Source organism: Gopherus evgoodei, chromosome 5 (genome assembly GCF_007399415.2).
Source record: "Gopherus evgoodei ecotype Sinaloan lineage chromosome 5, rGopEvg1_v1.p, whole genome shotgun sequence".
Taxonomy (NCBI): domain Eukaryota; kingdom Metazoa; phylum Chordata; order Testudines; family Testudinidae; genus Gopherus; species Gopherus evgoodei.
Genome location: NC_044326.1, coordinates 125096750 through 125109721, shown reverse-complemented (window position 1 = coordinate 125109721; position 12972 = coordinate 125096750). Strand labels below are relative to the sequence as shown.

Sequence of the window (12972 nt, the reverse complement as noted above, 5' to 3'; positions counted from 1 at the left end):
CCGAAGCATCCCTAGCTTCTGTTTGCCAGAAGCTGGGAATGGGCAACGGATGGATCACTTGATTCCCTGTTCTGTTCATTCCCTCTGGGGCACCTGGCATTGGCCACTCTCAGAAAACAGGACACTGGGCTAGTATCTATTTATCTATACTGCCACATACCGAAGGCAGGGGGAAAACAGCAAACGCATTAAGTGTTTGACTGGCAGGAATTCTCCACATTGTGAATATTACAGGAAAAATGCTCCCACCATTTACCTAGAGGACAGAAGAAAAGTTGATACTTGAGACTGTCAATGGGGATTTAGGTGTTCAGTTACAAAGTTGAAATATTACCAGTGTCAGCATAAATGCATGTTACTTTTATGTTAATGAGATTGGAAAGAGCTATGTTATTTTGATCCTATCACTGGAACACAGACAAAACTTGATTCAGTCTGAAGGAATCTGGATTTTGAATGTGTGCACGTTAAACCAATTTCTAAACCACTAGGGATTAGGGTGATACCTTCATGGAGGGAGGGCAGATTACCCTCAGAGCTGCCTATTGTGAGGGTTTCTTGCCCCTTCCTCTGGAGCTTTCAGTGCTGGACACTGTAAGAGACAGAATGTTGTACTAGATGGAGCATGGGTCTAATCTAGTATGGTAATTCCTAAATTCCTGTGTTTTACACACATTCACATGCACATGGGCATGCACACACAGATTACCTATGGGAGGGGGAAATGCTTATTTTAATCAAAGATTGGTTGTGAATATAAATGACTCTAATAAAGGATAGGGTGGTTCAAATCAGTTTCAGAATAGCTTGGAACACTTCGCATTGGCTGATTCTGTGACGCTACCCACAGAAGTACTGTAACCATTTTGATGGAGTCGGAATCACGATCCAAAAGTGTGAATAAGTTAGAACTAAGAGTCTATCTGGAATGACTTTAGAAACCAATATCCAGGCCACCCACACAGACATTCCACAAAATCTATGGCTCAGGAACTGTATTAAACCTGTTCCTAAACATCAGCAAGACAATTTTGCTACAGAGCTATTGGAAGTTGAGAACTCTGGTTGGCATTTTTGGTCGGCTTTCTGCACAGAGAGCCAAACTGCTGTGTGACCTTCCCTGTAAGTGAAGAGCACTTCTTGCAAGTAATTATATATATTTCCCTCTAGTAGCAAGGGGTCCTTGCTTGACTTCAAGGAAGACCACAAGAGGCTAAGCATATTAAACCTATCAGAAAGAGAAGGTAGTTGCATTTCTCGCACCTCCTAGTCCCATTATAGTCTTTGCCATTAGGATGAGACATCGGAATTGTATTGGCCCCCATATAGTGTGTAAAGGACCATAAACTTTTAATAGACTTAAAAAAAGAGATGGTAGCAGGCTCAGTATTCTACATATTTGACTAGACAGATCTTGCCTAGCTCTTCCTCATACATTCATAATGCTGTATATCTGCGGGAAATGCATAGGGTCATTGCCTCTAGATTGAACGTTGACAAAATCCTTTGCTTTCACTCTAAACATGAAGCTGTCTTACACATTGTCTGACCATGAATAAGCAATTTCAGGGCGTTTCCTTCAATTTTCTCCAGGAGAGGCCCCCCACTGGGGCATGTCACACTGGATTATAGCTGTCACAATGGGTTATGTCAAGTGACATACAGCACTTTGAAAACAACTCTTCTCCTGATCAGGCAGACTACTAGAGTTACCTCAATCCTCACTTTAAACAAAGAAAGCTTATCAAGAGCTACAAAACAGAAATCAATTTACCAACCTGAGCTAACACGACACATGCCAAGATCATAAGTGCCAGTAGGGAAATTTAAAAACTCCACCATCAATCCACTTGAGAAGTTCTGGAAAGAGAACATTTTCCAAGAGTTTTGATTGGCTTCAAGTTCTGCCTATTTTTTGTTATTTTTGGGAGGGAGGGATGTCTGAGGGAGGAACAGAGGGAGCTGTGAAAAGCAGTGCTATTGCAGTTCTTCATTCTTCCCTAGGTATGTCACTGGAGTGCAGACAGCGGATTGACAAAAGGAGAGAGATTAGCTCCTGACGAGAAAGGGTTTGCTCATGGCAATAAAATGAATACTGAAAGATTCTGGTATTCTGCAAAGTATTCCTATTTCAGGCTGTGCAGGTTCAATAATGAATTTTAAAACATTATTATAGTCTTGTCATTTTTTAAACAGTTGCTGAACACTTCTGCAGTTGGAGATTCAGGCTTTTCCTGAGACAGATATGGACCAGATTCTGCTACTCTTGTGCTGAGAAGTACCTCACTCCACAAGCAATCCTGCTGTGAATATGGATAGCAGAATCAGGCCCTCAGTGAATCTCTCTACAGCATTCTCAATCTTACACAATAATGACTCAGTGAAAGCTATTCTTATATCTCATATAACCTATCACTCACTTTATACTCTGTTGCCAGTTCCCTCTGGCCCACACATTTCCTGCCTAGCCTGAGAGAGCACTAGATTATACCATTCAGGCACAAGCCCACACTGGAGGATGGGTCAAGCAGCAAAGTCTTACAAGAAAGTCCAGGAAGGATTGTGCCTTATTATGACACAGAAATCCCTCCCAGAACAAACCATCCCCAAGTGGGAGTGTGACCTTTGCACCATTCCTGAGGATATGGCAGAATGCTTTCCCTTCCACAACTGGCCATCATTCACTTTCTTTGCATCCGGTAGCCCACATCCAAGGGGGAGGTAAAAAAGAGCAGTTGCTGTACTACCGAAAACATCAGATACACAACTGCATGGGACAGTTATTTGGGATCACTTTCTCCTCATATACCACACAAGAACACACCATAATTTGGCCTAACCCAAATTACTGGCTGGGTTTGAGCCCAGCAGGTCTAACTATTTAACTCTGCTGTCTAGGATGATGGACAACTGTTCCACGAAAACAAACACACACACACGGGTACAAGTATAGCAATGTTAACAATTGAGTCTGCACATCTTTAGTCCTTTCCTGGGCATCTCCATTAACAGTGGTCCTATTGCTAATTTGTCTTTCTGTGCCCAACAGCTACTGCAATTTCTTTAATTTTGCTTGTCTCCATTTCACATCTTTGTCAATGAATAGTTGAGTGGTGGAGAAGAAAAGGAGAATGGGCCATTTGTATTGTTCACCTGAGGTTAGCAACTCACAATGTGTCAAAGCTAGAATTCCTTATTCAGGAATAGATTGTGAGGTCCTGAGTGGGATCACAAGATGCTGTGGGAGAGGATGATGGAAGGACCCTCCTCCAACCTGGCACCCCAGAAAAAGGGCCAGTTGCAGTTTCCATCAGGGCCAGCTGACCATATTACTACACTAGTAATAATCTAACAGGGGCAGGATTACCCTGAGTAACACACACCTGCTAAGATCCCCTTTGGGTCTCGCTCCATGCCTTTGTGCCACTCTAGTGAGTGGTTCACTGAAAAGAATAAAAGTCCACTAACTAAAGCCACCAATTAATGGAGAAAAATGGATATCCAGCAAGCGTTAGTGCCAGGCAAGGAGGAAGAAGGGAGGATGCATAGTAATAGGCACAGATATTACTTGGTATGGCTGTTATGGGAGAAAACCGAATGAAAAGTATGCTAGACAGCTAATAAATCTGATTTACAGCTTTGTCAGGAAGGAACCCAGTATTATTTAAAATCTGGGAGCCCTATACATAGTCAAATATAATGTTCTTTCCTGTGTAAAAGAAGACAGGAAAAGATTTAAAGTGCCCTAATATGTTTTAAGCTTCCTTATAGTGCTCCTGATCCTCTGCCTGATAAATAAATTCTGACATCTTATTGTTCACCTTGAATACAGTATTATTTAATCCGATTAGGGGTATCTGAATCTGGCCCTCTGACTATAAACATGCCGGCCTTCTCTGCAGGCACAGAAGGCCAGACTTTTTCCAGGCTTTTTTCTTAAATTCTTGCTCAAAGATTTAGTCTCCCAGGAAACCAAGGCCTAACCATGCGAGAGATCTGAATTTTGAAAGAGGCAACAATCGCACAGACTGAATTTTGATAATCAAATGCTCTAAGAACAGTTGTACAAAAAATCTACAGGCCCCAATACTTGTAAAATGCATTCATCAAACAATTGCAAATACTAAGCAAAACTCATAACACCCCTGATTATTTCATGGACAATTCACAAACAGAGGGAAAAAAGGCAAATCCCATTAAATTGCTCTCAATGAACAGTTCCGTTTGTTCTAGTGATATTCAACAGGCAAATTCCCTACTGTGGCTCTACTTCAACATAAACTCATAATGGACTAAGTACAATCACAGAATTATTGCTTCAGGAATATCCCAAACCCTTAATTTCTTTAAAGGTCAAATCATTAAAAAAAAATCAATGCTAAATCTAAACACAAAGACAGTAGAATAGAATGAAAAAATAAAGAGAGTTTTGGAATAGTTTTGAAAGGTAAATGGCAGTGCAGCAGAATTTTGAAAAAGCAAAAATCTATGAATTAGTATACTAGATAATTAAAGGAGCAAAGAGTTAGAATAGTCAAATTTCCAGATCATTAGAGTACCTCAGGGATTACACCTCAAGGATATTCAGTATAAGAGTTTGACAAATCCTGCAAAATATATATTCCTTTGAAGAAAACTGTGACTTCACTTCTCTATATTTCCAACCTCTTTAAATCACTTTCCAGAAGCGTTTATGGAGATGAATTTCTGTTTGCAAACCTTTTTACAGAAAGAGAAAACATCATGCCTACCAATGCAAACAATCTCTTTTGCAGGACTGGGAATCTTTTCATCAAGGAACAGAAACAATATCGTATGATCACACAACAAAAACAGGGACTTAAGTATAACACACTCTCAAATAGTTCACAAGCAATCCTCAGGCTGACATACGTTTGCATAAGTCATTTGTCAAATAATTCCAACAATGAAGACAAATTCTAAACCTGCACATGAATAATTCACAAAGAAACATGGAGTCTAAATTGCTTGAATAAATTGTTCTAGACAGTAATATGTTTCCTTTACTTTCTTCCCTTAATACAAACAGACTCTCAGCACAGTTAAGACACACAGTCACAAAAATCAAGACCTTGGTGAAGCTTGTTCCTTAACTGCAAAAGGGGAGACTATAAATCCATTCAGTGAAATGTGAATGATCGGCTTACATTGACACAGAACATTTCAAATAAGGCATACAAGCTTTACACACTGTGCCAATGGTAGAGAAGGGCTAAGACATAGCTTCTGTATCTGGATTTCAACACACATATTTCTACTGTTTGGATCTAAGTTTTTGTTACTGTTCATTCCAGACATAGGGTTCAGCTGCAAAATTTAGATACAGAAGGGGATTTGGATTCCAGGCTCACACTCCAAAGTTCAGGAGGTTTAGAGCCAGAGTTTTGTTTTGGACCCATTGCTGTTGAAAAAGAATCCTTACTGAAATGCATCAGTTGTTTGACACACACCAGTTGTTCCACAGCACACAGTAACACTAACACTATAGTTTAGGAAGAAAGTGAAGACTGCTTTGTTCAATTAAAATTGGAGGGGGGATTTTAGGTACACAGACTGGAATTATCAACTTGCAATTTGTTCAGGGCACTGGAATCTAGATCTCTATTCTCGCAAAAACTAGCCAAGGAAGTTTAATGACCAGAAGCAGTCAGCACCAATTCTGCAGCTTTGGTTCAGTGTGGACTGACTCAGGGGCAAGACTTTCTAATGAATCACCATGGCACTTCTTAGCAAATGTGTATTTTCTTTGGAGGTTTCCCATACTAGTATTACCTAGACTCAAGACCAGTGGGCTTACAAGATCTAATAAGAGTACAATGAAAGATAACAATTTCCATAGTCACTTCATCATGTATATTTAAATGCGATGTCGAAAAATGTTTAGTCATTCACATCCCAAACCTCCAACACAACTATAGTACAGGGAAATCAAGTCAGAGGGGAAACACCGTATAATGTCACTGCTTTAACTCTGGTACATTATCTTGTATCACAATGGTGAAAAATTACAAGAGGCAGCTTTACAAAAAGAAATACAGTTAGCACAAGAGAGACCCTTCAGGGAGGCCATAGAACATGTCAAAGTAGAAACTAACTCACACAACATAATAATTTATAGCACACCCAGTCTCTGTGCTATGTTAAAACAGCAGAAGATTCTCCAACAAGATAGTTAAGATGTTCCAAGAGATTGGCATGATCAACATCCAAGGCTTGGCAATGACCGTCAAAGATTCTGCCATAGCTTCAACCAAGAGGAAATAAGTCATTGAAGACTTTTAAGAAGGAAAAACAATTTTATTGCCAAAGTTATCATGTGCTGGTATCTTCCTTGTACATGAACCAAAGGCCATTATGACACCAGCTCTTTAGCCAAGAGCAGAAAGTTAGAAATTGGATTGATGTTCAGGTAAAAGCGAAACTTTTTTTCACTGAAGCAACATTAATGTCTTAGAAGCAATGCCAAATTACTGGAACAGATGGAAATTTAAGATTTAATAAACTGTCAATAATAAAATCAGAGTCATTGGTTTAATTTTCCCACTGGAAATGAGATCTGTAAATTAAGGTGCCCTAGAAGTAGTCAGGCTCTTTCTATAATTAGACACACATGACTTGCACAAAATACAATAAATATTCATTTGGTCCATTCTCCCCTGTTTATGCTAACATGTAATCTTCTTTCCTTTTATAGCTGCTATGAACTGAATGGGGTCTCTGAATGATAGAAAAATTGCATCAATTCGGCTCACTAATGATTCACTGCCAAGGTATTGAGACACAATTCTATAGTGTGCTGCACATGTTGGAAGAACAAGACATAGCATGTCTTAAAGAAGAAGTATTTGTGGCAGGACAGATGGAGATAACACCTGAGGAAATTGATTTTCAGCAGGTTTGTTCACTACAAGACAGTTGGGCAAAGAACTAGATGTGTGAACAGAAAAGAGACATTCTGAGAAGATGCAATTCAGACACAGTCAACAAATTAGAAAAAATAACTGGGCCAAAAAACCAATTGCTTTAAATTTCAACAATCACTAGCCAATGCATTGCTCCTTCTCCAACCGATCTCACTGCCAGATGAAGTGCTGCAAAGACACAACACTATGCTCACCTCAGGTCAGATTCTTCCAGATGTACTCACATTGAACAGCACCTTATTCCACTGAAATCAACGGGGGGATTTCTGGAACATAGAATTACTCAGCACAAGTCAGGGTGGCAGAATCTGACCTTTCAATAATAGTGTGGGCCTCATCCTCCATTTCCTTGCACCTTGCATAAACATGTATACATTTGCTGAGTGCAAAATGGGCCTGAAATTCTTCCACCAATGGAAGAGAGCAGAGAAATTGATTTGGTAGAATTTCATACACATTTTGTTTGCAGTGTTATTGCAGCCATGTTGGCCCCAGGATATGAGAGAGACAAGATGAGTGAGGTAATAACTTTTACTGACCAACTTCTGTTGGTGAAAGAGACAAGCTTTTAAGCGCCACAGAGCTCTTCTTCTTCCACTTTGCACAGGTATAACTGGTGACACAAGGTGAAGGCGGTAGAGACTCAGGTGCCCACAGATACATACTATAACAATACAGTACAACAACTTTAAACGTGAGACAGTCCCCCTGTGCTGTAAACTGCGTGGGGCTTCCATTCAAAACAAACTTGCTTACTTTAATTAATAATTTTGGACATGAGAAGGATAAAAAGTCTGATCCATTGCTCGCTAAATTCACAGGAATCTATTCTTTTTCTTCAGCAGGCACTGTATCAAACTCTTAATGGTTGCCCAATGATTGTCACTGTGTCCTTGTTGGACATGATGAAAATCAACCAGAAAAGCTTGTTCCATCCATTATTGTTCTGACTTTGCATACTGGATTTCAGGACACTTTCCCCTCTACCCTGTTCTAGGCTCAGCTCCACAGAGGCTATAAGAAGATAAACCTGTGGTGTGGACAACTAGTGTGAAAATGTCTCTGATGGCTACTGGCATTTCTACCAGTACATCAGGAAATCCACCATGAGCAAGATTAGATGACAAAGTGGTAAGAAGATCTGGCAGTCATTGCCATTTTGTTGCATTAGTGATCCCACCAGAGCTGCTGCTGGTGGAGCAGTCCTGGAGTCAGCAATGATGGGAGATTGTTCAGAAAGAAGAGTAGAATTGTCACAGTGAGGTGTAAGGGAGGCATACAAGAATGAAACAGAATAAGATGAGCAGGGTTGAGCACAAAACATAGGCTAAGGTGAAGTTCAGGAGAAACAGGAAGAGATGTGGCAACTTGGAAGCTTGTGAAAAGGACCTCTATCTCTTCTACAGTTAGAGGATGCAGTACATCGTCAATGAGTGACTTTGAATTGCACAAGGTTGGACAGACAGGAATGTCAAGACTGAAAGAATGGCGTGAAAGAGTAAGGAGAGAACAGATATGAAGACAGAGAAAAAGAGAGTGCAAGCAAGTCCATGCGAGTTCCAAAAAGCATTAAAGCCATTCTGAATTAAATTCAGAAATGGGGATTTAATTCAATGAAGATGACTAAGGAAGGGAATGATACCTAGAATCGGCATCTGGAATTGAAATATGAGCATGTCTGTAAAATAAATTTGGCAGCATGTCAAATATTTTAATTTTCATATTAAAATACATGCTTTTAAAAAGTAAGCAAAAAACCCAATAGAAATTAAAGGATATATTCAACTAATTTGTTTTGGGTATAAGTAATAGATGGTGCAAAAGCAAATGTAACTGAAATATAGAATGTGTGTGTGTGTATTTATACAAAGTACACTAAATTTCAGCATGTACGGTATGTTGTTTCATTTGAAACACTTCTGTAATAATGCCTTTAGACTTGGCTTTGCAAGGTGCTGAGTTCTTCAATTGGATTGGCAGCAGGAATGGTGCATGTGAGCCATCGCAATAAATGGAAGAAGACTCAAAGGTCAAGAAGTGGGGAAACCAGCACTAACAAAGAGTGGATAAAAATTCTCCATTCTCCAGAACTGGTTTACTGTTGTGTGCCTTTTCCCCAAACTGTTAAAAAGAAGAATGAGAATGAGGACGGGAAGGAGGTATTCCTTAGGGGAAAGAAACAAGATAAAGGTATGGGGGCTGTGGGAAGTGGTGGCCAGCACATCTCTCAGCCCACGCCACTTCCCGCAGCCCCCATTGGCCTGGAATGGCAAACTGCAGCCAGAGGGAACTGCAATCGGCTGACCCTGCGGATGTTGCAGATAAACAAACCATCCTGGCCCACCAGCGGATTTCCCTGATTAGCCGCATGTCAAAGGTTGCCAATCCCTGCACTAGGTAATCGTGAACTCTGGTCCCAAATCAGGAAAACACTTAAGTACTCGTTTAACTTAAAACATTCTTCAAATCCCACTGACTTCAATGGGACCTAAGCAAGGATTTAAGAGCTTTCCTGAGTTGGGAGCTTAGTTCTGCCTCCTGTTTAGTTCTACCCCTCTCCACCATATAGTATATATTTAGTAGTAAGGTTATAATGTAAACTTGAGAAGTCTTGCTTGTTTTTCTCAGGGCATGATTGGTAGGGCTGAGAGAAATATTGTGGCTGCATTTTACAGTATTGAGGTGAAAGCAACTTTAATGTCCATGCCTCACTTACCGCCTCCACTTCCGCAGGGTCATACCACACGTTAATGTATGGATGCTGCAAGGCTTCATCCACTGATATCCGCTTGGCTGGGTCAATCACCAACATCTTTGACAAAAGGTCCCTGGCTTGGCTGGCTAGAGCAGTGAAACCAGAGGAACACAGGGTCAGTACAAAATTACTATATACAGGGATTGGTTAACTGTTGTAAAAAGTAAGTAGGGCAATTTGTTCCCTTCAATTATTCTTTGTATGAAATTCTGCCACTCCTCAATACAGCAAGAGATCCAAATATACACAGAGGATGAATGAAGAGCAAGCACAAGTCTTGCACATTACGTAAGTCTCATGTATGCCCTCAAAATGGGTCCAAAAATGCTGATTTGTCTAAACAATTTTTTTGTGGGACAGGATTGGTTTTGATCAAATTTCAACTCAGAATAATTCTGGAGAAAAAGCTTTGAAATTGTTAAAATATTTTGTTTCTCCATGGACACAAAGCATTTTGGTTTTCCAGTTCAAAAGGACCTTTCATTTCAAAATTTAAGCTAATTATATTTTTAAAATATTTTAAAATAAAGTGGGTTGAAATTGACCCAAATTGATTTAATTTCCAGATTTCTGGTTTGAGATTGATTTTTCATCCTGATAAGGGATGGGAAACTTCTTCAAGTCCTCAAAACTTTTTGCTGGATAGCTCTAGTTCCAGCCTTATCCCCTTTTATCTGCCCTGTGGTGGCAGCAGGAAGAAGGGTGTTATGCGAGTTCCTATACTAGCTATACATCACCAGTGGTTTCCACTTGTATTGAGGCTTTCCTCCTGGGACCAGATTCACTAAATCTATAGCCAGAAACTGCCAGCTGTCCAGTGCAAATCAGCCATTTTGATGACCATTATTTGGGTTTGCAAGATCCCCTTCATTTGGGGTTTTTATTTTTGAAAACCAAACCCAAGAAGAGGAGTAGCTCTGGAATCCATTTATTCAAATAACAACAAAGTTCTGGGAGTTTGGATAAAAAGTTTTAGTTTTCTCCCATATCTCTTGAGGAGAGTAATATTGAAATTCAACCCCTACCAACAAGTATCTTTTCAAGTGAAGAAACATTTTATGTTATAGAAAGTAGACTCTCCCAGTATAGCAATATGTGGCATCCTTATTGCTTGGGGACATTCATCACCATAGAGATGCTAGATAACATTGTTGATAAAGTATCAGAGGGGTAGCTGTGTTAGTCTGGATCTGTAAAAAGCAACAAAGAGTCCTGTGGCACCTTAAAGACTAACAGATGTATTGGAGCATAAGCTTTCGTGAGTGAATACCCACTTCATCAGACACATGTAATGGAAATTTCCAGAGGCAGGTATAAATACGCAGGCAAGAATCAGTCTGGAGATAACGAGGTTAGTTCAATCAGGGAGGGTGAGGCCCTCTTCCTAGCAGTTGAGGTGTGAACACCAAGGGAGGAGAAACTGCTTTTATAGTTGGCTAGTCATTCACAATCTTTGTTTAATCCTGAGCTGATGGCGTCAAATTTGCAAATGAACTGAAGCTCAGCAGTTTCTCTTTGAAGTCTGGTCCTGAAATGTTTTTGCTGTAAGATGGCTACCTTTAAAGCTGCTATTGTGTGGCCAGGGAGGTTGAAGTGTTCTCCTACAGGTTTTTGTATATTGACATTCCTAATATCTGACTTGTGTCCATTTATCCTTTTACGTAGGGACTGTCCAGTTTGGCCGATGTACATAGCAGAGGGGCATTGCTGGCATATGATGGCGTATATTACATTGGTGGATGTGCAGGTGAATGAACCGGTGATGATGTAGCTGATCCGGTTAGGTCCTGTGATGGTGTCGCTGGTGTAGATATGTGGGCAGAGTTGGCATCGAGGTTTGTTGCATGGATTGGTTCCTGAGTAAGAGTTGTTATGGTGCGGTGTGTGGCTGCTGGTGATAATATGCTTAAGGTTGGCAGATTGTCTGTGGGCGAGGACTGGCCTGCCTCCCAAGGTCTGTGAAAGCGAGAGATCTGTTCAAATCCCGACACTCTTATTTGCCCAACTAGTGCTGAAACCAGTGGGTCATATCCTCAGCGGATGTAAATAAGCATAGCCCCATTTACACTTGTGTTTGACTTCTATGGAGCTATGCCAATTTATACTGACAGAGCATATGGCCCAGTGCACTTAGTCTTATTTGTCAAGAAAGTTGGAATGTGTCCACTATGGTGTTGTGTGACAGTTGAATATGGCAAGATTTCAGCAAAAGCTCACAATCTGTGAATTCTCTCCCCTGATAACTAGCTGAATTTTTCCTATTTATAGCATAGGACCTGAATGGAGGCAGTTGTAGCGGTTGCTATGTGATTTACTATTCAGAATGCCTGGGAACAAATTAGTTGGTAGTGGTAGTGGCAAATGGAATCTGATATTTAGCCAAGAGAGCAAAGTAACTCTCTATTCATTCTGATAGGAGTTTGATTAATCATTAGATGGAAGTTCATGTTGATGTCTGGCTGGGCAAGTATCCAACAACAAAACAACCCCTAGTACCATATGATGGTCTATATGAAGTACAAGCCAAAACCTCTAATCTGGACCAGAGCCCATAGCATTCTGGATTCATAGCAAATATGCTGCCAATCAACCCACAAACTGATTTTTGTTCTTATCCTAGCATTTTTTTCCACTGTTAATAAATTCACAGCCATCTTTTTTTTAAGTTAACCAGATCACTTACTGCTAATAGTACTGCACCTGTAATATTAAAAATGCTTTCTTGTTTGAAATCATTTACAATTATCTTACTTTTTATACCATTTGAAGTGGACCTCTGATAAAAAAAAATAGATCAGTAACTACAAAACCACAATCCCTTCACTAAATGTATCTTATGTACCCCAGCGCACACACTATAAAGGTGACATCAAAGTGACTAGATAACATTATTTATTGTACTTTTTAGGAAGGTACGAGGATTCGGGATGTAAAAGTAGAGTCTTTTTAAGACAGAGGAACCAAACAAGAAATAATCTTAAAAACAGACATTCACTTCTTGCTTAAATAAAAGTGTGCTTCCTTTATCCAGGAGATAATTAGTTAACACAGTTTGATCATTATTCCCTGTGCATTAGCCCTAAATCCAATGAATGACCTCTATTCATTTTCATTGTAGGAGTACAGAAAAGAATTCAATGCATCCAAAAGCATTTGCTCAGACCTTTCTCTTTGCTCCCAGATCTCAGACAACAGCCTTGCTATGAAACAGTTGTTAACTGGAAGAGCATTCTGGGTAATGTAATGATATGCAAATTGTAAGTGATTAAGAAA

The 12972-nt window shown here is 39.9% G+C and overlaps 1 protein-coding gene across 11 annotated transcripts in view; it reads right to left on the bottom strand.

Moving 5' to 3' along the window:
- Window positions 1-12972, bottom strand: part of MAPK10 (mitogen-activated protein kinase 10) — a 263109-nt gene that overhangs the window by 26008 nt on the left and 224129 nt on the right. For all 11 annotated transcript variants that reach the window (XM_030564953.1, XM_030564951.1, XM_030564952.1 and 8 more), the window contains one exon: window positions 9661-9785. In XM_030564953.1, the coding sequence (XP_030420813.1) occupies window positions 9661-9785 (125 nt within the window). The remainder of the gene's footprint in view (window positions 1-9660; window positions 9786-12972) is intronic.